This window comes from Lycium barbarum, chromosome 3, assembly GCF_019175385.1.
Source record: "Lycium barbarum isolate Lr01 chromosome 3, ASM1917538v2, whole genome shotgun sequence".
In the NCBI taxonomy this organism is placed as follows: Eukaryota; Viridiplantae; Streptophyta; class Magnoliopsida; order Solanales; family Solanaceae; genus Lycium; species Lycium barbarum.
In genome coordinates, this window is record NC_083339.1 from 122,146,899 (window position 1) to 122,171,769 (window position 24,871).

General features: G+C 32.5%; 1 protein-coding gene and 1 long non-coding RNA gene across 2 annotated transcripts; both read left to right on the top strand.

Annotated features, from left to right (window-relative positions):
• The first annotated feature begins 8,085 nt into the window (after positions 1-8,085).
• On the top strand, positions 8,086-10,498 carry LOC132632144 (uncharacterized). The gene is made up of 3 exons (XR_009579263.1): positions 8,086-8,565; positions 8,986-9,031; positions 10,007-10,498. It is a non-coding gene; the product is annotated as an uncharacterized LOC132632144 (long non-coding RNA).
• Positions 10,499-19,777: 9,279 nt separating this feature from the next.
• LOC132632145 (auxin-responsive protein SAUR32-like) lies at positions 19,778-20,732 on the top strand. Its single transcript, XM_060347981.1, has one exon. The coding sequence runs from the start codon at positions 20,117-20,119 to the stop codon at positions 20,483-20,485; it is 369 nt and encodes a 122-aa protein (XP_060203964.1). The 5' UTR covers positions 19,778-20,116; the 3' UTR covers positions 20,486-20,732.
• Positions 20,733-24,871: the final 4,139 nt, after the last annotated feature.

Here is a 24,871-nt window from a genome sequence, read left to right on the forward strand (position 1 = left end):
TATTGTAAAATGGGTTTGTTGGATTTATTGTTCTTTTTTTACAATTAATTATTAGGGTTTGTTCTTTACGATGTATGAAAGTTATGTTTTAAATTCGAGCTTATTTGAAGTAGATTTTGGTCTTGAATCATGTGTTGGGTTTTTGAAGTTGGAAGAACAATTTTTTTTTTTTTTTGGGCAAAACTAATTCATACCCATGTAATTCAAATTTGAGCTCATTTTTACCTACAATATGACTGAAGTGCAGACATATATAAAAAAATTAACAAGAGTACTAAATGGGTTAGATTTGTTGTTGTTTTGACAAACTGATGATTGGGTTTCTTCTTTATGATATATGAAACTTATGTTTCAAATTTGAGCTTATTTGGGATTCGAATCGTGTGTTGATTGTTGAAATTCGAAAATCAAAAATCTCTTTGTTCTTGAAAAAAAATATATATATTCAGACACACATTGCTCAAATTTTACCTAATTCTTACCTGCACTCAGGCATAAATGAAAAATTAAGACTCGCGGACGTCAGGCAGAAACATCTGATGTTTGCCTTCACAAGGCTATATTTCAGATGTGAATGTCTAAGTTTTCAAACTCAGACGTGATTGTCTGAAGTTGTGCCCGAAGCAATTAGATTTACAAAAAAATAATTAATTCAAAAAAGAACTAAATGATGACCTCAAAAGCAGGTATTTGTGCACTTCGCAGTCTCCCACTTAGGGGTGTACAAAGAAAACCAACAAACGTATCAAACGGATAATCCGAGTCAAACAGAGGTAAAAAAAATTCGGCTAGTGATTTGGTTTGACTTAGTTTGGTATGGGGGAAAAAAATCCAACCATAATTGGTTTGGTTTGCTTTGCTTTTAACTAAAACAGTCAAACCGAACCGAACCAACCCGACATCACATGTATACAATTTTTATAAATATTTTATACATAAAAATATTTATTTGTAATGTAATTTATAATATTTCTTATATTTTTCAACAGTTGTTGTCTTTTGACATATTATTTCAAGCTTGGATTTAGAATTTTGAATGATCAAATAAGTTTTATAGCTCACAGAAGTTACTAACTCATATAATGCCCAAATCAAAATCAAATCAACATTAATGCTTACAAAAGAAATTCAATTCTACCACTAGAAATAATAATAATAATAATAATAATAATAACAAAAAAATAATAATAACAATAACAATAATAATAATAATAATAATAATAATAATAATAATAATAATAGTCTAGGATATCTATTCTTAACTTTGCATTGATATAGACAGTGAAAATACATAATGTAATTTTATTGTTTTCCTTAATATTTAGTTATGTAATTGATATTTATAGAATGTACTTATTTTAGCATGTCTTAGGACATTTAGATAATGATCATTTTCATAATGACTTAGCGATTCGTTATCTTTTTTCGGTTATTTTCTTAAGAACACCTTAATTAAGTAATTGTATCTTGCTAGGACTAAAGAAATATTTGAAGCACAAGTTATATGTTAAAGTATGAAGACTTTAATGGAAAAAACCGAAAAAATCTGAGAGAAACGAAAACCCGAGGTTGAAAAACCCAATTTTTGTTGGTTTGGTTTGATTTATAAATTTAAAAACCCGATGATTTGATTTGATATTTAAAAAATTCGAACCAACCCCGTCCATGTACATCTCTACTTCCACTAATTATAGTAGAGAGAGTACAATTACTGATCAGTTGAAGGCTAAATGTTACTCTTGGTCCAATACCAAGTAGTCCACCAAATGCCAATAGGCCAGAAAGATTTTGGGTCATTTGCACTTTTATCCCTATTTAGTATTTCGTGTTGGTCTTTAAGTTTTGCCCTTCAGATGGGCTGGTCTTTAATTTTTGTCCTTCAAAATCGAACTTATACTTAGAGGGTATAAATTATGCATTATAATATCAACAAGTTATGTCAACACCCTTAAAGAACTTATGACCTGCAAGGCATAAAATTGATTTTGAAGGGCGGCAAAAGTTAAAGGTCGGCTCATTTGAAGGGGAAAAAATAAAGACCAGTTCGTTTGAAGGCCAAACCGTGCAATTAGTGATTATATGATTGAAATCAGAGGAAATAAGATTTCTTGGCCTCTTACAATTTGAATAGAAGAAAATGACTTTTTCAGATCTCTTATGTGTAAAAAATGAAGATCTCTTGTAAAAGGATCATAAAATTAAGAAATGTTTGTAAAGGGTCAAATATCTATTTCTCCCTTGAAACTAACTCATGTAATTACCTCATTCAGAGTTTGTAGCTAGCTCTAAAACTTGCATCAGTCCATGGATATATTTATTGCTCATTTGGGAGTAACTTCAATGTAGTAGTATTATTTTTAACACACCTCTTAACTTCAGATTATTTTTCTCAAATAAATGTGTCATTCCTTATGAATTTCTATTGATGCTATACCGTTGCAACTTCTTTGGCTATGTCTATGATTATTTGGAAAACTCATTATAAGCCTCCAACTTTCCTTTATTGGTGTTGACCGTTTTTATATGTTGATTGTTTAACCTCTCAATAGTGTTAGCGTTTGTCCGGAAATTTCATGGCTGCTATAGTGAGGTGGTGTTATGCATGTATACTGACATTCGATATTTAGATCTCATTTAGCCGTTATAAACAAAAGTACGTAAACAATTAACTTTTTATTCTTTTTATGTTATAAACGAAAACAATATACTTGTAAATTTTAAAATCTCAATTGATTTTCATATCTCATAAATCAAAAATTGAAAAGACTAATAAATTAGTACTAAATCCATAACTGGTTGTACCACACAGATAAAGAATTAAAATATATGGAACATATGCATTTTAAATTAATTGAGAATTTAAATATTTCAAGTTTGACGTAAGAACTCTACAATTGTAGGTTGTTTCGTAAATTCTAATCTCTTAGTGATAATATAACATTTCAACTGACGAAAATTTTTATCCAAACTTTCAGCAAAAGGAAATTCAATAGCTTTCCCTTGAAGGTTGTCTAAGTGCTTAACATTTGACTCTTCTTTCTCCAAGTTGCAGTAGGTTGAGGCTCTTCATCGACACTTTTGTTGTCACATAATATATTTCTTACAAAATATTATTACACGCTATTTGAGTATGACTGTTATAGAGAGGTAATTTTACAAAGAGTGTACCACTATAACGGATGTCATTGTTGTTATAGGCAGAATGTTGTTATAGAGAAGTAAAATATAACATGAAAAATCAATTCCGGAGAAAATCATGCCGTTATAGTGAAATGCCGTTATAACGAATGACAATTATAGAGAGGTCTTACCTAATATTGATTCGCATCAACTTTCGTAGAGGAAGACTCAAGGGAGAACTTTTAGTAAAAACTTTCATTAGCATCTATCCATCTTGCATGCCAAGCAAAGGAAATCTGTGGTTCTTGCCCTGATAAGCATGCATTTTACTGGCTATTACTAAGTTTTTTTTTCTTTTTTGCTTGAAAAGGATAAAAATCTCTTGGTTCCAAAGTAAACAAAGAATCCAATTTGTTGTTTGTGGAAATATAAAGACAAGAATCATGCGTACATACTACATAGTGATGGAAAGTGACCATTTTTTAAAGAATAATGTGCGCGCATATCAGCATATATATTGTGGTCTAGGGAAGGGTGGATCGCTTAGCCAACAAACTTGTACCTCTTGAGTTGAATAATTATGAATTTCTTATATCATATAGTACCACATTGTCCTCCCTCCGAGCTCATCTCTTAATCATGAGCTCGTGGATGTATATATGTGATTCATCAGTGAGTGTATGTGGCCCAAGAAGTCAAAGATCTAACTATATTTTTTAAGTTTAAACATGCAGTTACGTCAAAATACATATAAATATACTGTCTTAAGCAACGAAAAGGAAAAACTATCTTTCAATTTAGGATGAAAGAAAAGTGCTTACTAATTAATATGTTTGGATTTATAACCAATTTCTGAAAAAATGTTATTGGAACGCACTTGAATTATGGACTATTATAATCAATGCTTAATAAATTATATTAGAATGGGGATGGATAGTTTAAACCCATATGCACTGTATAATATATATGTAATATATAGCCACTTTAGGACCATTTTCCTTGTCCTTTTCCAAGTGCGTTCTACCTTTTTCTTTTTTCCTTATTGATTGTTTTCCTATTGCATATCAAATTTTCTCGCTATTTTGATTGATTAGACTTATTATATTTGAAATTGTGCGCTAATAATTTCAATTCTATTAGGAAAATGATCAAGAAATGGTATCTTCCTATTCTTGTTGCTGACTTGCTTCCCTGTCATAACATGACGTACATACAGTGTACTGATGGCAGTATCATAAACTAGTTCAAGGTAAACTTCAAAAGTGCATGCATCAGCTTGGGTGCACGTAACTAGATAATTCCAAAATTGCTTGCAATTTATGACGCTAATTGCATTGCAGCTATATTATATGCGGCAATTGCGACTTTTTTTCCTTCCCGTGAATCTACGTCCTTATTGAAGAGTCTAGCAATTCAGCCTCCTTGGCTATATAAGACAGGACAGGATCCCTCCACTCAGGTTTGAGTTTTGAGTTTTGAGAATGATAAAAATAATATTAGGAAGCGCTTCACTTTTTAGTGAGCATCTGCGTTGTGAATCATGATTAGTTGAGTCGGTACATTTGAAATATTGAATAATGTAACCCAGAAAACGGCAAAAGTGAGGATAGATTCTTATAATTTTGATCCTGCTCGTTAACCTTAGTCAAAGTGGAGTACTGTATATTTAATCCAATAGGAAGCATGCACGGATTTCTTTATGCTTAGGAATAATTGAGGTGTGGGGATTTTACTTATCTCTTGCAGTCTTGCTCCATAATTAAAGTAAAATTTACCCCAAAAGCACGGCAAAATCTAAATAGATCGACGCCGATACTTTTTATCATCTCTCATTTAAGCAACCAAAGAAAAAGTTTAGATAGACCTGTTTCGTTATGTCAAAAGGGACTGCACCATTTATCACGATGTTTAAGATATACACTTGACAATATTAATAAATTTTATACTACAATTTAACCGATTATAATAGATTATTACTCTAGTTTTCAAGTTACTATAGCTAAAATATACACCGCCTATTTAAAGAACTTAAAATTCTTTTCGCCGTGATTCTTCCTTCCTTTATTTTGTTACCATGATTTGTTTTACTTTTTAGGTTTCTTTTTTCAAAAAAAGTAACCATGACGTATTTTGTTTCCCTTTGCCTTTCAATAACAGCGTACAATTGAAGAGACCGTAGTTTTAAAAATCATAACCTTGTGAATTAGTTTAATTAAGCAGGTTAAATTTAAAAGCCGAGGAGTCATTGAAAAAAAAAATTATTACATAGGGATAGGGGAGGAGGGTTACAACGTTAGAATTCGAACCCTCATCAACAAGATGAGAGTTCAAGTAGTTAATCAACTGAGCTATTAAATCTCTAGAAAGCCAAAGAGTCATGGATCATGATAGAGACAAAAAGGTCCAAAACCAAATCTGGCACCAGATTGGGTCGTGACCCATTTATGCCGTAACTTGCGGCTCCATTACAGTAATTATGTCAGGCTGTTAGCCTTAACAAGTACTATTAATTTTGGAGCAAGAAAATAAAAAATAAATGTATTTATTTCATCGAACGAACAAATGTCCTCGTGTGGGGAAAAAAGAAAAGAAGCATATGTTCTCTTTGTCTTAAATTATTAGGAATTCTTACATTCACCTTATTCTAAACCAATCTCTTAAAAGAAAAACTTACCTTCTGCTTATTTATTTATTTATTTATTTATTTATTATTGTTAATATTTTATTCAAAAGGTTTAAAGTATTCAAAAAACTGATGTATTATATGACTTTAGACGCTTCTATTCAGAGACATTATAGAACTTTAACTTTTACCTTAATAATTGGTAAAGTATAAAGCGAATTTTTATAATATATAGTAATTTTTAATTAAATTAACTTAATTCGGCATCATCCAACATACAATAATGTCACATTAATCAAACTATGAAGATTGAATATATCGACAACCCGTTAAATTTGCAGCCAAATTTTATTTAAACATTCTGTTAGACCCCGTATTTTATACGTCGAGTTATTCGCGAAGGAATCGACGTGAGATAGAAACCTCGGATTTCTAATTTCTAAACTAGAACTAATCGGTTATAAATTTTACTTAGTATAAAAATGTTATTGTAGATTAGGAATTACTTAATTGTGGTGTTAAGTAAAAATTTGTGACAACAATGAACCAAGAAGGAACATCAACGTGCAAGGTCCAAAAGATGACTCAAAGTCATCTAAAACAAGGCTATTATGGAAGACATACACATATGCATTTAATGTTGATTCATCCACTACACTTTCATTATATTGTGGACAATTAAATTGAAAGAAATATACATGTAATACTCGGCCAAGATGGCTGAAAATTGGAGGAGAAAAAGTTGAAGCATGCAATTGAATATTGAAGGCATGCATTATTTTATGAAGACATAACATGTTGGAGGAATCATTGTATATTTAAATATTGACTATTCATCTTGTATGATTACAATGGACAAAGGTTAGTGCTTGAATCATCCACCACACATGCAATTGTCTTGTAAACAATTGAAAAGAAAGAAGAAAGTAAACAAAGGGAGGTGTTCGGCCAACACACTAGCCGAAAGTGTGAAGAAAAAAAATGGAATTTTAGTGTAAAGTTGATTTAGTGACTCAATGCCATGAGTGGAGCATATGTCCAACTTGTAGGCATCATAGTTAACCAAATAATAACTAAGAAATCAGCCATTACATTCATTTCAACTTCACAACACAAAGAAAGAAAACTAGAAAACCCTAGAGAGGGAGAGAGAAAGCATTCGACCAAGGGGCTGAATTTTGAGCTCTTGTGTGTTGATCAAAAAAATTATTTTCCAAGGTGTTTCAACCCTTTAAAAGGTCCCTAGAAACGTGAAGATAGTCATTGGAGCAACAAGGACCATTTTCATTTCAATTTACAAACTCTAGCCAAGTTGAGAAGTCAAGTTGTCAAGGTAAGATCTAACTTTCTTTTCATATATTAAGGGTGATGTAGATGTGTAAATATAAGTTGTATGCATGAAATGATGTGTGTTGATGTTGTAACATGATAGTAACCATGGAGTTATATATGTTGATGTTGAAGTAAGGTAGTAACTTGGTGAACATGAATTACATGCATAAAATCATGAATGTTGGTGTTGGAATGATGTTGTGGCCGTGGGGACTGTTTTGGTGGAAATGGTGGACTGATTTTCTTTAATAATTATGGTTGTTACTATCATAGATTGCATGGTAAAAAGAACGAAAAGAATTGGAAGGTTAAAGGTGAAGTTGTATTAGTATGAAAATAAATTGAATCTATGATTTTATGTGAGTGATGTTGAAGCATGGTGTAGCCGTGTTGTGGACTGTTTTTGTAAGAAGTTAGTGAACTGATTTTACTTTATATTTTGATTGTTATTGTCATGAATTTTATGATGGAAATGAAAGTGTTTAATTGTTACATCCCGTATTTTCGTACGCCGGAAAGCGGGCGAGTTAAATGATATTAGTAACAGACACAAGGTTATTCCCCAAGCTTATAGGTGGTTAAAGTAATGGTACACATGTACCGTAAGGATTTAAAGTTAAACCAATCGAAGAAAATAAGTTCCATCGAGGTTCGAAATTTATTTGAATGGAATACGGTCCAAGCTATAATATTCCGTATTTTTAGACTAGAAAATTTAATCGTCCAACATAAGCAAATTTACCCGAGCCTGGAGAAATTGATTATATTCAAGGATAAAAATCGAGAGCTCGGTGCACAAGAGTTTGAGGTCCCAGAATAATTTAGGACTTAACAAGTGTGACGACGGTGATTGGGAATAATACTTGGTGCATGTGAAAAGGTGTTATGGACTAGAATTCTATCACATGATTATGATAATGAGTATATGAATTATGTTAAAGGTGGTCGATATTTAAGTGAATTGAGATCAAGAAATTAATTGGGGTTGTGGGGTAATTAATATGTGGACATGGTCCATGTATTTTATGGACAAGTGGCAGCAAGTTAATCAATTGCATGGTCAAAGGACCAGCTACGTGTAACTCTCATCAAGTGACTTAAAACAAGTGAATGACTATAGTATAGGCATACGTGTTAACTATATATACTACTAGTTTTATAACGTTGCCAACATATATATTTGTTTAGTTCATCTTGCTGTTTAGTCAATAATAAAAAAAAAGGGGGAACAAAAACGTACAGCAACAAAGCTCCTCTATTTTTCAAGAATGAAAAACGTACAGCAAATCTTTTCACGAAGGAGAAGAGAGCAAGCATACATTTTGGTCTTTGGGGTTCGATTGAAGGAAGAAATTAATCTTGTTGTTTATTGAGTTCCAAGATGATTTGCAAATGCAAGGAGGTGATAGCAACATTAGATTTTAAGTTGGAGAAGAAGAAATTGCGAAATTGGAGCAATTAAGAGTAGAAATTTCTCTGAGTAAATTAAGGTAAAATTTTCTTGTTTTACGATGTAATTGTGTTAATAGTATTGTAATGGAATTATTAGAATTGGATTGGACGAAATTGGAATTACGAAAATGCATGAAATCTATGTTATAGGAAATTGTGGGCTGAAATGAAAATTAGAGAAGTTGTTGGGTTGTTGGAATTGTTATGGGCTGAGTTGGGAGAATTTTGTATGCATATATCCATTGTTGGTGTTTCTGTGTTAACAGGAGGATAATTGGAAATTCGGGTTAGGCGAATATATAGGAGAAATGTTGTCCGATTTTCGTTAAGTCCCTAACTAATGGAAAACCCTAAATAAGAATACACAAATTGAAATATAGGTTCTATAAGAAATGGACTATAGATTTGCGAACTAGAAATATAGTTACTAACGATAACGTTATTCTTACATTAAATAGGCTAAAAGAGCGACGAGACGAACGGGTTACGAATAATCGCCGACAGGTATGTAAAGCTTATCCCTTCTTTCTTTTGGCATGTCCTAGAGGTAAGTAAGATATGATATGAGCCTTGGGGTAATTCTACTCACTAGTTCCGAGCATGACTTATGATTTTTATTCGTTTCTTGATGTTAGAACTCTCAGGATAGTTGAGTTATTGCCCTCGAGTCTCTTATATGATTGACTAGTATATGATGTATAAAAGTTCCTATTCTTAAAGAATTCCATAACGAGTGGTGTCCTTGACTTCCATAAGTTATCTCGTATTAATTTGATACATGTCTACGATCCCTGAGCCCTTCCTTAATGTAGTCCTAATGACATTTAGAGAGGACTTAATATGACTATTATCCTGATACTTAAGAGCTTATTAGGCTACTTATCTATTGAGTCTCAAAAGATGATTTATTTGTATATGGTTACTTATTACTCTGCTCGTGCATACTGTTACATCTTTCACTGAGTCCCGGGCCAGGACATGTTTTCGTGCACAGATCCACTGCATTATTCACCGAGTCCCTCACTAGAGGGTCGGGACATGTTATATGTGTATGTATATGATGATATGATGACATGATGACATGATGATATGATGATACGGAGATGGCGGCCAGGATGGCACACGATGATCTTATTCACCGAGTCCCTCACTAGAGAGCCGGGACACGTTATATATATACATGATGATAATATGATTTTACTTATCGAGTCCCTCACTAGAGGGCCCGGACACGTTATACATATGCATATGAACAGGATGATTATCTAATTATGACATTAAGTTTCATAACGAGTTAATTCTGATATTGACACCATGATTTATGATTCAAAGGTAAGGCTTGTGGTTTCTGGTTTTTGTACTGGTTTTTCTGTACTCCTTACTTCAGTATGATCCTATTTATTGTATTTATGCTTTATATGCTCAGTACATATTCCGTACTGATCCCCTTTCCTCGGGGGGCTGCGTTCATGCCCGCAGGTACAGATGCTCACGTTGGTAACCCGCCAGCTTAGGAGTCCTATTCAGCTATCTTGGAGAGCTCCCTTGTTCCGGAGCCTAGATTTGGTACAGAATCTCTTGTGGTGTATATGTATTTTATCCAGGGGTACGGCGGGGCCCTGTACCGTCATATGATACTATTGTTACTCTTAGAGGTCTGTATACATATGTGTGGGTTGTGTATCGATGTTGTTCAGTTGTGTCTATATGGCTTATGTTTTGGGACGTTCCCATTCGTAGTGGCAGCCTTGTCGGCTTGCGTAGACATATATATATATATATATATATATATATATGTTTTGAGAAGTAATGTGTTATGATAGCCTTGTCGGCTCGTGTATGGCGGGGATGTTCCCTTATATATTATGAAAGCCTTGTCGGCTTATCTACTATAATATCTGTTAAAAGTTGTAACTCCCCAGGAGACAGGTTGTTGTGATACGTCTAAATAATGCGACAGTTTTGAGACGACGTCTTGCCTTGGTATTGATAAGTATGTATTATGCTAGTTGTGGATGATTATAGTTAACAGGTACATACGAGTGTCCAGCTCGGGCACTAGTCACAGCCTTCGGGGTTGGGTCGTGACATTAATGGTTGGAGTTGAAACCAAAGTCGTTTGTGAGTTGTTGTAAGGATTATAGAGATGACGATGTAGCTTAGTTGTGTATGAATTGATGTTGTACTTGTCGTGTGGATAGCTGGTCATAACTTACTGAAATTATATGAAAAGAAGACATGAAATAATGTGTAAGAATCATATGTGGTTTGCTTAGTATGTTCGTAAACGTTTGCAAAAATTCCGAACATTTTTATGTTGTCGGTTAGGGACTGTTTTGGACATGTTGTAGGTTAAGGACTGTTTTGGACGTGTTGTTTTGGCTAAGTTGGAAAAACTAATTATAGTTAAGAATATACATCATGTTGTCATAGTGGTGGGGATGTTATATAATCGTTTCGACGAAATGTTATGACTATAGACTAACAAGAATAAAGTGGACGTGTCATAATCGCATGTAGACTATTATTGGGTGTTGTAATGTGCGGACTGTTTTGACACGTTGTTGTTATTCTTATTGAGCTTGGGAGATTAATGATGATTAAGATTATGCATTGTGTTGTATGTTGGATGGGCTGTTATAAGTTATTACATGCAAACGTTAAGGCTACGAACTATTAGAAGTAACTTGAGAATGTAGTAGCCGTATGTGAATCGTTATTGCATGTTATGAATGTGGGCTGTTTGGAATGTTGTGTGGGCTGTCCGGATTGGTATTGAACATATAATTATTGATGTTGGATTGGTTGTACGTGGTGGGTTTGGATACAAGAGAAAACGTCTCCTAAACATCTAGAAAGGAGTTACTAACGTTAGAATACGTTTTGAATCTCCCCGTAGCTTAACCGTAGTTGTTGGCGTCTTAATATAGGTTGAAGTATTATTGGGCAGCGTATACTTATTGTGTGGCGAATAAGAGCTAAAGGTATGTGAAGCTAACCCTTCTTTCTTTTTGGCATGATCGTTGTGAAATGAATATACGACATATATACGATTCCAAAGGAAATTCCTATTCCTAGGGCCACTAGGATGGCTATTGATCTTGATTCACATAATTTATGTTTTTCTTCATATATATTGATATGTACACATGATTTTAAAGTTCCATTTTGATATAATCCACAGGGACATCCGAAAGGTAAATGATATGACTATTATTGAAATTGCGAACGATGATTCGCATTGACTGTTCTATTGACTCCTTAAAAACGTTTTTAATTGCATATGGTTCTCACTACTCTACTCATGCATACCTCAATGTATCTTTCACCGAGTCCCAGGCCGGGAATGTTATCGTGCACAGTTTCACTGCATTGTTCACCGAGTCCCTCACTAGAGGGCCGGGACACGTTATATGTATATGTATATGATGATATGATGACATGATGATATGATGATACGGTGATGGCGGCCAGGATGGCATATGATGACTTTATCCACCGAGTCCCTCACTAGAGGGTCGGGACACGTTATATATACATGCATGATGAGAATATGATTTTATTTACCGAGTCCCTCACTATAGGGCCGGGACATGTTATATATTACATATGTACAGGATGATTACCCAATTATGTCACTACGTCCCATAACGGGTTGAGTATGATATATGATATTGACATGCAGGAATTATGTTTCAAAGGCAAAGTGTTTTGGTATTCTGAACATTGTACTCGTTCCCTGTACTCCTTATTTCAGTTATGATCCTGTTACTGTATATTTAATGTTTTACATGCTCAGTACATATTCCGTACTGACACCCTTTCTTCGGGGGGATGCGTTTCATGCCCGCAGGTACAGATACGCGTTTTGGTGAACCGCCAGTTTAAGACTTCCCTTCTGCTATCTTGAAGAGTTTCGTTGTTCCGGAGCCCAGACTTTGGTATAGATCCCTTTTGATCTAAATATATGCATATGTTGTTTAAGGATACGACGGGGCCCTGTCCCGTCATATTTCACTGTTAAGCTCTTAGAGGTCTGTAGACATGTGTGTGGGTTGGTGGACATGTGTGTGGGTCGTGTTCAGACGTTATCAGTATGTGTGTTCTATCGTCGTAGCAGCCTCGCCGGCTTGCACATATTATCATGTTGTGGTAGCAGCCTTGTCGCCTTGCCTTTTTACGAATATTTATGCAACAGTTCTGAGACCAAGGTTTGGTCGTTATAATATCCATATTGCGTTTGTTGTGAAATGAACATGTAGTTATACGAATATGTATACGAGTGTCCAGTTCGGGCACCAGTCACGACCTACGGGGTTGGGTCGTGACACATTCGAACTACGACATGTTCCAATTGAGCATATTAACACATGATAAAGTGTCCCTATTGACACTTCCGGTTCAAATTGTGAAAAAAAATTGCGTGTGTTCTCGAATTCCTATTACGTAAATAAGTTAATCATATAAAATATTTTATGAAAAAGTTCTTAAATTTTTCATTCTCATATATTATTGCAAGACCTATAATTATGAGAATCGTGGTTGTCTGCCACGCACTCTCCTCCTCGTAATTTTGACAATATTTTCACCTTCAATTAGGACAAATGATGTCAGTTTTAGAAGGGATAGTTTCGGTAATTTAAGACAAATATATTTCCACTAATCATACATTGGGTCTGTTTGGAAAGCTACCTGGTAATTGGAACTGGTGTAATTACCAGGGTAGTAATTACAAAGCCTATTAATTGCACAGGATTGTAATTACAACGATCTGTTTGTTTGTCATCAAGTAATTACAGTATAATTACAAGCGTACTGTTTGGTTGCACAAATGTAATTATACAGTTTGTTTAATTTAAAAATAAAATTTAATTATCAAAAATTAAAAATTAATAGTTAAAAAATATGTGCCTTTATAAATATTATTAAAATTAGGTACTTAACAACACATTGTTTCTTGAAAATATATTAACTAATAATCATATATTTGTAACTAATATTGTAAAAAATAAGTAATATATATTTTTTAAATTAATAATATTTTAATTTTAATAAAAAATAAAAGTAGGCCTTTTTGTGAGAACATCATGGATTGGATGTTTGGAAAAAAATAATTTATAAATCTAATGCTGTAACATTATTCAAATGTTTGACAAAACAAATCTATCAAGTGAAAAATAAACAGTATATAACAACATACCCAGTGAAATCCCACAATATGGGGCCTGGGGAGGGTAAAGTGTATGCAGACCTTACCCTCATCTCGGAAGATAAGGAGGTTGTTTTCGAAATGACAAAAAAAAAAATATACTGTTGAAAAATAAGCAGCATTCAATGTAAAAAAACAAGTCAATAGTACTAAAGCAAATGAATTAAAATAAAAAATATAACCTAAATTCAACATTAAAAAAAGAAAAGGTTCAACCTAATACTCTTATGTCAAATTCCAAAATTACAGAAGTAAGTTCCATCGTAACTTAAGTAAATATAGTTCAATAGAAAGGAAAATATAAGTCTATAACCTCATTCACAACGAAATTCAACTTTAATGAAATCTCCCATTAGATGTCAAGTTTGTTAATGACTAATTCTTTTTAATATTAAGAGTTGTAGTTTCCAAAATTAGAATAATAACACAGTTATGCTAAATGAATAAAAAAAATATGCGTGGATCATTAGAAGTAAAGGATGTGAATGAGAAGAAAGTAAATGATAGATAAATAATATAAAAAGAAAAACATATTATAAAAATAAAATAATTAAAAAGTAAAAAAGAAATTAAAATAAAACAAAAAGAGAAAGAAACGAAAAAGTAACCCAATTCTCAACCCCCTTTTGAGAATTATAGAGTGTAATTACACTCAATTCTCACCTGAAATGAATAGATCAAACTATATAATTGCATTCAATTACACTAAATTTCAATTACCTTGGTGGCTTTCCAAACAAGCTCGTAAGGAATTTTAAAAAGTAAATAAGAGTCAACCGTCGTGATTAGAGGTGTTCATGGTTCGGTTTGGGTTGGTTATTGATTAAAATCATAACCAAACCAATTTAGTTGGTTTTTAAATGTATAAAACCATAACCAAACCAAATAATAATAACCATCGGTTTGGTTATTGTCGGTTTGGTTCGGTTTGGTTTGATTTTTCGGTTTATGACTAGCAGCCATAAGACTTATCAGTAAAACATTAAAAAGTTGAAAAAGACATGTCTTTTTTTTTTTGTTCAAACGATAACTTTTATTTATAGTTTAAGGCGGAACATACATCATAGAAACATTTTTACTATTAGTGATAGTGTAGTACTCAAGTTACCCAAAGTTGCTAAACTATTACATATAGAGCTAAAACTAACTTAGTAGTGGTTGTACCATTTTTGTCATCTTAATACACATACCTGTAAATAAAGTTGAGCATAGGAGCTTTTAGTTGTTACAAACATACATATTAATTAAACATAAAGACTACCTAAAATTAAAATGAAAATATATGAAATAAAAAAACTTTGTATAATGATTCCAAACTTTACTTGCATTTTGCCCTCAATTCTCCCATTTTATTAAAAAAACTTTGTGTAATGATCCCAAACTTCAGATGTTTTTCTATCATTATCCCCAAGGTAAGGGTCTCGACTACAAGGAGTTGTTCTTTTCTGCTTTTTAGGACGATTACCCACAGAAGAAGTATTAGGGCATTACCATGTACTTGAGTTGCAAAAAATGTTGATGTTACTGAAGTATCTTCTATAGGAACCTCCAAATCTACAACCTCTGTCCTTTACATATGAAAAATATTAGAAGTTTAGGACCCATTCAGACAAGAAAAAAGGTATAAATTCGAAGAAAAAAAAAAACAACCTAAAATCAAATGGTTGACAAAGAAAGGCTAAAAATTTAAGTTAAAGACATTAGACTCAAACGTGAGCTTCTGTTAGTAGGTTTACACTTACCACTTAAAAGAGTTAAAAGACTTAAAGACATGGGCTTAGACATATTCTTAAAAACATGGGCCTTAAACAATCATGTGAAATAAGTAGACCAAAAATCAAATTAATGATTAAAAGGTATAAAATATTTATAATTATTTATAAAAAACTAATATTATACATATAAATAATTATAAAATTTATGTATATAATTTATCTGTTTGGTTCGGTTATTTATTCGGTTAATTTTTACTAGAACCATAACCAAATCAAATATTATCGATTTTTAAAATTTAAAACCAAACTAAACCAAATATCTTTTTTTTTTATTCAATTTGATTAAATTTTTTTATTTGATTTTGATTTTAACTAAAACCGTGAACAGCCCTAGTAATGATACGGAAAAAAAAAAGTGACATATTATGATGCCTACATGGACCATGCAATACTGCATTGATGACCTGGCACTTTATTCTTCACAAACTATCGAAGTGCGTCCCACTCATCGGCGCTCGCCGGGGCGCATACCATAAAACAGTTTTCCAAAGGATTTTGGCTTTTTGCTATTGCTAAGCTCGATTTTTATTTTATTTTTAAGCTCAAATTATGCTACTGGGCCCTTTGCTTTTGTTAAAGCCTAAATAGTAATAATATCTAGAATCTAATCAATAAATCATTCTATCACTTTATCTTTTTAAAAAAGAAGCATATTTTGTGGATGTACTTTCCGTCCTTTTATAAACAATTTAAATGTTTAAAACGAATTACGCATCCTAACAGTTTGTGATATGATTCTTATGTGAAAAAGGAATTCTTTTTTATTTGATTTGTCTACGACCTACGTATTGAAATGAATGAATATTTTTTAAAGCGAAATATGGATACATATGTGACTGAGAAATTGTGACCAATGGCAGAACAAGAAGAGCCGACAAAGTTTTGAATGTGTTTATTGATAATTTTATTGCCCATTTTCTTGGATTATACGGTGCAAGATAAAATTTCTCACTAGTTCAATTTCCGAGTTGGATATGTTCATCTGATTCATCAGCTATGAAGAAACTGTAAAATTTGTTCAGTATTTATAACACACACGGGAGAGTACAAAAATAATTCTGGATGATAGTTTAGGTAGAAAACTCGCATGCTGATAGTTCAGATAGAAAATTCACGAAAAAATGATAACTCGGGTGTATTTTTAATCATTATATCAAAATATTATGAAAAATATGTTTTAGATAATGTGGGCTAACCCAGCCTGACCCATGGCCCAGGGAGGACTTAAGGCCCATCATTGTGGTGGGTTGGCCCAACCCGACCAGTCAAATTCGGCCTATATTGACAGCTCTAATCAGAAGCACTCGTTAATGTGCGACCCTACAGGTTCAATAGTAAGCCGATAGTAAATTGATCATATTAATATAATAATCAAAAGTGACGTTTAGCAACACTCCTTAACGACCAGATAAATGAAATATATATTCAATTTACTTTCTAGAACATATAGAAGAAGAATATAGCATTTTCTTCGGTCCTTGTATCTTCGAGCCACCCTAGGATATGGCTCAATCTAATAGGTAACCAAATATGTGTGTATGTCAATTGTCAAATATAATCGGCCATTGAATGACCTACGAAATTCTTTTCTTCATTTATTCAATCAGAGTATTAGAATCAGAAGGGGTTTCTTTATAATGAAATTTTTTAGAGTTATCATAAGATTTGAAACTCGATAAATAATGAGCTCAATCTCTATTCGCATTCACTTACATGGCAAACTTTCATTTGCGGTAAGTTTCAAACCTGTTACGTATGCTAGCCAACTCAAACATTGTGCATTGCGCTCTTAACCACTAGACCAGCAAATCCCTGAAACGAATTAAAAAGGATATATCATATTTCAAAAAATGTTAATATTGCTCTTCAAAGTTCAAACAGTATCCCCATGCCACCAAAGCGGCATTTTTCTGTTTAGAAGATCACATTCAACGCACGTGCTTCTTGATTTTTTGTCTTAGAAATTATATTAACGACTCAACTAACTTATAGAACAACCACTTTTATTTATTTATTTATTTTGCAAATTTTATAACAACTCAACTAACTTAGAGGACAACCCATGGATTGAGTAAATAATTAGAGAGAGATAATATATACTTAATTAATATCATCTAAAATTAAGTCGAATTTGTTCAAGTTTTTCTCATCTTTAACCTATTTTACAGGTCTAATGTCTTCACCTAGAGTCTTTCTTTTCTTTCTATTTTTTTCGGCAACTATATTTTTCATTTAACATAAGGTATAAATTACCAGTTTTCAAGCTTCTAATATACGATGCGAAAGACAATGGGAAATATATTTATCAATAGTGTGATACAAGCATACTAAATGCAAAGTGAAAGGGACACTTTATTGTTGCGATCGTGACAACAAAATGAATCATCAATTAATTAATAATAATCATATTTAAATTAGATAACTCCCACACAAAGGAGGAACTAATACTGTTTATTTTCTATAATAATATTAATTCAATGAGATCAGACGAATCTCGGCGGAAAAAAAAAAAGCAAAGAGAGGAATCCACTCTTACTTATTTTGCAATTTCTTTTTTTTTAAAAAAAAAAAACTAAAACGTATCATGACAAGTGAGATGTTTCTCTCTAATTGCTATACTTATCCTAATGGTATTAACTAAACAAAAAACGCATTAAAAACGTATGATATAACCTTTCATGGTAAGGAGTAAAGCCTAACAATTTTTGCAGTGTTTTGTTTTAATGAGCAACTAACTTGGAAATTAATTAAAATTTGGAACTAGTAATTATCAAATCTTTAGGCAAACCAACCCAGTTAAAGACTGACCCCGCCACCAACCACGATTTGACCTTTAATTATACTTTCCATTTGTTATTTTGTTAGGGACAACTCCTCCTTTGCTTCCATATTTATTACTCAAAATTAATTTTGATCCTCGTGATAGACTGATGATTCACTAAGCATGTTTAATCTTGAGTCAATAAGATGTGTTTATTTGATCCCTTTACATAGAAAAGATACTATATTTACATTATTTTTAATGCTATTAACTATAACATCCTCAAATACGTTGAACAATTTTCTTCAAGTGTAATTCAATACTTGAGGAAATTAATGATTTAAAAGTTAATGCAGAATGGCCAAAACGGCACATATCAATTAATTGAAAAATAAATTAAATATATTCAAGCTCATATAAATTCGAATATCTTAGAGATTAAAAGCACAAATTCCCTTTTCATTTATTACGTTTCCACATAAGCCTTTTGCCCCTTTAACCACCTAAAGAGTCTTCTTTTAAACGGGTGACAACAATTTTTGACCTGCAAATAGGAGCTTCCCTTTTACGTATTTATCCCTTTGTAAAACCGAAACGTTTTTCTACTACAGCCTTTAACTAATAATTACGATTTCCACTTGAATAAGGCTTTCTTTTTTCTTTTTCTGACTTGGATTACTCTTTTACCATCCCACCCAAAATATGAGCCTTGGATGGGCTTATGCCTATAAGCTGTTTGCAGCTTATAAGCTAAAAAAAATAAGTTGGGGTAGTCTAACTTATTTTTTTTGGCTTATAAGTTGTTTTCAGCTTATAAGCTGCTTTAGATAAGATAAGTCAAATGAGCCCAATTATTTTTTTGAGCTTATTTTAAGCACAAAATGACTTTAAGCTGGCCAGCCAAACACTCAAAAAAGTTGAAAACAGCTTATAAGCAACTTATAAGCCAATCCAAACGGGCTCTATGACTCTTTCATCTCCTTCTTTGTCTAGGATTATAATAATCTTTTGACTAATAAGTAAGGAAATATAGCACCTTTGATCATTTAATTATTGGTAAATTTTAATTTTGATCCTAATAATACATAATTTAATATATTTAATCTTTAATTAATTAAAATTTATATTTGAATTATCTTTAAAATTATATTACCGTCAAATATGAAATAATAGTAATACAAATTTAACATATAGATGATAAATTAAGTGGTCTATAAATTATAATCATAGTAAATTTCAAGCAACGGAATCAAAAGTGTGTATTTCAATTACTTGAAAATTAAATATACTTAGTTTAAAGTTTAAACATTACAAGAACTAAAACTAGAATTTACTATTGGAGTACCAAAAGTCTTATTAACCCAATAATTACGCTTTCCACTTAGATAAGACTATTTTATTTTTTATTTTCTGACCTGGATAAGCCTTTTATTACCGATCTAAAATATACTACCGTTCCATTCTCCTGCTTTGTGTAGAATTACAATAAACCAAGGGTTACTAATAACTAAACCCCTATATAAATAAACCTCTCTGTCTCCTCTAAAACACTCTGTTCTTTCATCATCACAATTTATATTTCCGAGTTAGATTAGATTTATGCGTTATAGATAGATCATGAGCAACTTTCCAAGATCTTTAACAGACTCTTCTTTTACTCTCTTCAAATTAGCCATCTCTTCTTCTGATCCTTGGCCTTTCTCTCTAATCTCCTTCTTCTAACCCCCAAATCTCTCAATTGTACAATCTTTTTCTTTTTCTTTTTCTCTACAAAAAACACAACAATTCACATATTTTAGAGGTGCAATTCTTGTTTTTTAAACTTGTTGTTGATTAGTACAGCTATGGGTACCGGAGAAAAACACCATCATCATCATCATCATCTGAATTTCCATTTTCACGTGCCACACATTAGCTTTCATCATCATAATGGGAAGAAAGAATTGAAGAATATACCAAAAGGGTGTCTTGCAGTTATAGTAGGTCAAGGAGAAGAACAACAGAGGTTTGTTATCCCTGTGAATTATATCAACCATCCCTTGTTCTTGCAGCTACTCAAAGAAGCAGAAAAAGAATACGGATTTGATCATAAAGGACCGATTAATATTCCTTGTCATGTTGAAGAGTTTCGCCATGTTCAAGGCTTGATTGCTAAGGAAAATCCACATCATCACCATCATCATCATAATCATCATTGGTGCTTCAAGGCCTGATTATTATTTTTATAATTTTTCTATAGTTACATATCTTGATGCTTAGTAGTTTTTGACTCGGAATTCTAAGTGCCTACACTGATGTAAATTTCTAGTTTTGCGTCGAGTCTTTTCTTGGGCTAGTTTTTCTTGTTCTTTTTTACATGCTATGTTCCAAGATGTTCATGTACCCAAAAGTGTGGTGAAAGACTATGGACAACTTAAGTTGGAATAATATTCATAATACCGATTTTTCTTTAATTTTTCATGTTCTGAACTTCTATTAAATTTATTACTATTAGAAGAAAAATTATGGGTCTACTTTAGTTATTATTTTAATTTGCTCCCCAGAATTGGTTCTTACTTTTATAGATAAGAATCTAGAAGAGTGCAAATCTTGATTTCCATTTATGCATACAAGGTGCACAGTATTTGTTTGGTGTAAAATTGTTCCTATTGTGACACCACATGTATATGAGTTTCTAAGTTTTTTTTTTTTTTTTTCTCTCTTTTTGCAATTCCCTTGTCCCTTGGGTGTTTAGAGTATTGAGTTATTGATAAAAGATGCTTCTCCACCAAGGGGTTTTTGGTGAAGGTACGTCCACACCACCTTATTGCAAATCTACTTTTGTCCCTTTCTTTAATATCTCGAAGTAGGGCCTTGGTTAGTTCTTACTTTGTTTTCACCTGGTTCTCAGTTTCTGGGGTTCACTTGTTCTTTTGCCCTTATATGTTTGTTAGCTTTTGCTTGGTTATATCATCCAAAATTCTCAGCTTCCTTTTTTGGGAGATAGTGTTGCAATGGTACTTCAATTGTTTTCCTTGATTTTTTATTTTTTTTTGGTTTGAAATAACCATTTGGTATTTAAATATCAGGATTTGTTAATTATCCCCCTCGAACTTGAAATATAATGTGCACTTCTAAAGAATTGTGGAGGTTAATTCATGTGAACTTTTAATGAAATTTTTTAACCCATGTGAGTGAGGGAGATATTGGAATTACAGGAGCCCCCTTGATAGATTTTACCTGTGTGTGTTGAACTAGATCGCTTTTGAAGATTTTAACTTTGTTATGAAAACATAATTTATTTATACATAAATAATATATCTCCTCTAAAGAATTTGCGTTGATTCTTTTGGAAAGAGTATTCTTGAAGAGTGCAGAGTAATGAGACTTCCTTTTCTTTTAAAGAGACTTCCTTTTGGTGTTACCACAGAGAAATTGTGTATCAATCAAAATGAATGACTGTTTCTTTGTTTGTTAACTCTGAAATGCTCCACTACCCAGTGGTGTTTAATGGATTTCATAATTAATCATAATGTGAATGTGAAGACTAAAGCAAAGATCTCTCAAGAATCATGTAGGGGCCGGCCATGTGCAGAATTTCTCTGGGGCAATTGTTTGACAATCTTGAAAGAAGATGCTAGATTTTCTCAAGTTGTCACAACTGCAAAGATGAACTGTAACTAAACTTAGACTAAAGGAAAGTGGGATTCTCTCCCTTACACATGGGAATTTTTGGATGTCATAAAAGCATTTGACTTCTCAATTTTATATATGCATTTCCCAAAATAATTGACTACTACTAATCATATTGTGGCTTCTAATGTTACGAGTCTTCCTTTAATACAACGTCTCCACTTTAGGGGCCGTTTGGACATATCATTTTTTTTTAGAAAAAAAAAAACGTTATTGGGTTATATATTGAAATAATTTTTTATTAACTTTTTAAGATGAGTTTTTCAAATTACACTTGCTCCAAAAAATATGATTGGCTATCTGAATAGGCTGAAGGAGAGCAAAGAGGCAGCTACTATCCCAGCCCATGGGCAAGCCTCTTCTTTCTGAAGGTTAGCTTGCTTTAGCAGCGGTGTGATGATTCAGGTTCGGGGAAGGCGTAGGAGCTAGGTGGAGCAATAGCAAAGCTCTAGTGGTAATGAATGCGCTTGAAGAATTGGCCTTGACCAATTATATGGTGAATTCTTTTTTCTCATTCACAAAACTTTTATTTTGTTTCAAGTGAAATGATTTTAAAGCACAACGTCAACTTCCAAATACTATATATACTTATATATATGTACTATATACTTACTTATATACTATATATACTATATATACTTATATACTATATATACTATTTTTTCTATATATACTTATATATGTTTAAGTATACTATATAACTTAATATACTTATAAGTATATTTTAGGTATATTCCTAACTTAATAAAAGTAAAAATATGAACACAAGTAAATAGAAGAAAGCTCAATGAGCCATATATTTTATTCATTCTTGGATAACATTTATTTGCAAGTTGTATTTTTTTTTAACTTGCAAATAATACATGAGTTGTACAAAAATAGTAGAATAATAAAATCACCAATTTTGAACCATTTCGTTAATTTCCCCCACATCATATTCGGTCATGGAAATATCTTCAAAGTCTTCCATTTGGTCCGATCCACTAGCTATCAAATCTTCAATTTCTTCCTCTTCGCCTTCCTCCGCTTCTAAGTTTTGGTTGCGTCGCTCCGATCTAATCCAATCGCGAATGCACACTAGTACTTGCAAGCTAAAGCCGGATAATGAATGCCTATGGTCTTCAATTTGTTGTCTTCCTTGGCTAAATGCGCTCTCCGAAGCCACGGTTGATACTTGAACCGTAAGGATATCTCGAGCCATTCTTGAAAGTACCGGATAACTTGCCTTGTACTTCTTCCACCATGCTAAGACGTCCAACTCATCCAGTTCCTTGATATCCACATTTGGCTGCATCAAATAAAAGTTATATTCATCAAAGTTTGCAGTAGAAGAAGAAGTTGGCTGTGAATGTAAAACTTTTAAACCCGACAAGCCCTTTTTGCTACTATGAGAAGTAGTAGGGCATGGAGCAACAGGTGTAGACGTTCTTCCAAACTAGAATAATGAGTAAAAACTTTTCTAAACTCATCATCAATAGCGAGTTCGGCTTCAACTAAAGATGGTTGAACTCCCTCTTCAATTTCTAAAAATGTATAAATTTGACTAACCAAATTTTTAGTATAAGACACTTTTAAACAAGGATTTAAAAGGGAACCCAATATAAATAAAGTTGGGATGGGAAAAAAATACTTCTTAAATTTGATTATCATTTTAAAAATAGCCACTTGATAATCGGGTTTATATTTATACTCTTGTAAAACTTTAGCTATTTCCGCTAAGTAGGCTAAAAATCCGATTACCGTGGGATAGAATTGTCTAGAAAAAGCAAGAGTTGCATTATAAAAAAATTCTAAGAGTTCAACACATTCTTTAACATTTTCCCAATGCCTAAAAGTTAACCAATCCTCACTATTAATATTATATTTGGTTTGAACTTGTTGTATGAGAGTCCTATACTCATATGCTTGTTGTAGCATAATGTAAGTGTAATTCCACCTAGTCTCAATTTCTACTTGAATTTTCCTAGGTCTAAGGTTATTTTCCACACAAGCATTCTTAAAATCTCTAATTCTTCCCCTATTAGCATTACAAAAAAGAAACGCAACAGCATCTCTAACTTTTTGAACAGAATCATCAAAATGCACAAGACCATCTTTAACAATTAAATTTAAAATGTGACAACCACATCTTACATGAAAAATATTTCTTAGCGGAGGGTTTAGTTCTCTTTTTATAAGACCTATCGCCTTTGTATTATTAGAAGCATTATCTAAAGCAATACAAAGTGTTTTTCTATAAATGTTAAAAAATCTCATAATAGTAGACATTGAATCGGCTAAAAAAATTTCATCGTGACGACCTTTTCCTTTGTCATATAAAAAAGCTATAATTCTTTTTTGCATAACTCAGTTGTCATCAACCCAATGACATGTAATAGCAAAAAAATCTACATGGTTAATACTAAGACCCAAATCAGCGGTAAGACAAACATTACAATTTAAAGAACTAAATACATGGCGCAAATAAAATCTATATTTTTTAAACAAATCTATAACATTGGCTCTACAAGTACTTCTAGGAATACCCTCAAATAACGGATTATAACAACGTTGAATGTAAGTAACAAACCCCAAACCTGAGGGAAAGGAAAATGGTAAACAATCATAAGCTACCATTTTAGCTATTTCTACACGCTCTTTTTTCTTGTCATACTTAAAATTTCTACCGGTTCGTGGGTCTATCGTCATTTGAATCCCCCTCCCCCCCCACATTTGAACCTGTTTGCTCGCCCCAAACATCCATATGTTTGGTTCTCATATGACCATTTAGTGTACCCGTTCCACCATCCTTACCAGTTCCTTGCTTAAAACTAAATACTTGTCCACATAGGGTACATGTAGCTGATTGGTTTTCCCTATTCTTAGTCATAAATTTCCAAACTTTAGCTGTTGGCTTACGAGTTCTAGGCGGTTTGTCTTGTGTATGT

Coding starts and splice junctions, on each gene's coding strand:
- LOC132632145 (XM_060347981.1), top strand. CDS start 20,117: ATGGGTACCGGAGAAAAACACCATCATCATCATCATCATCTGAATTTC.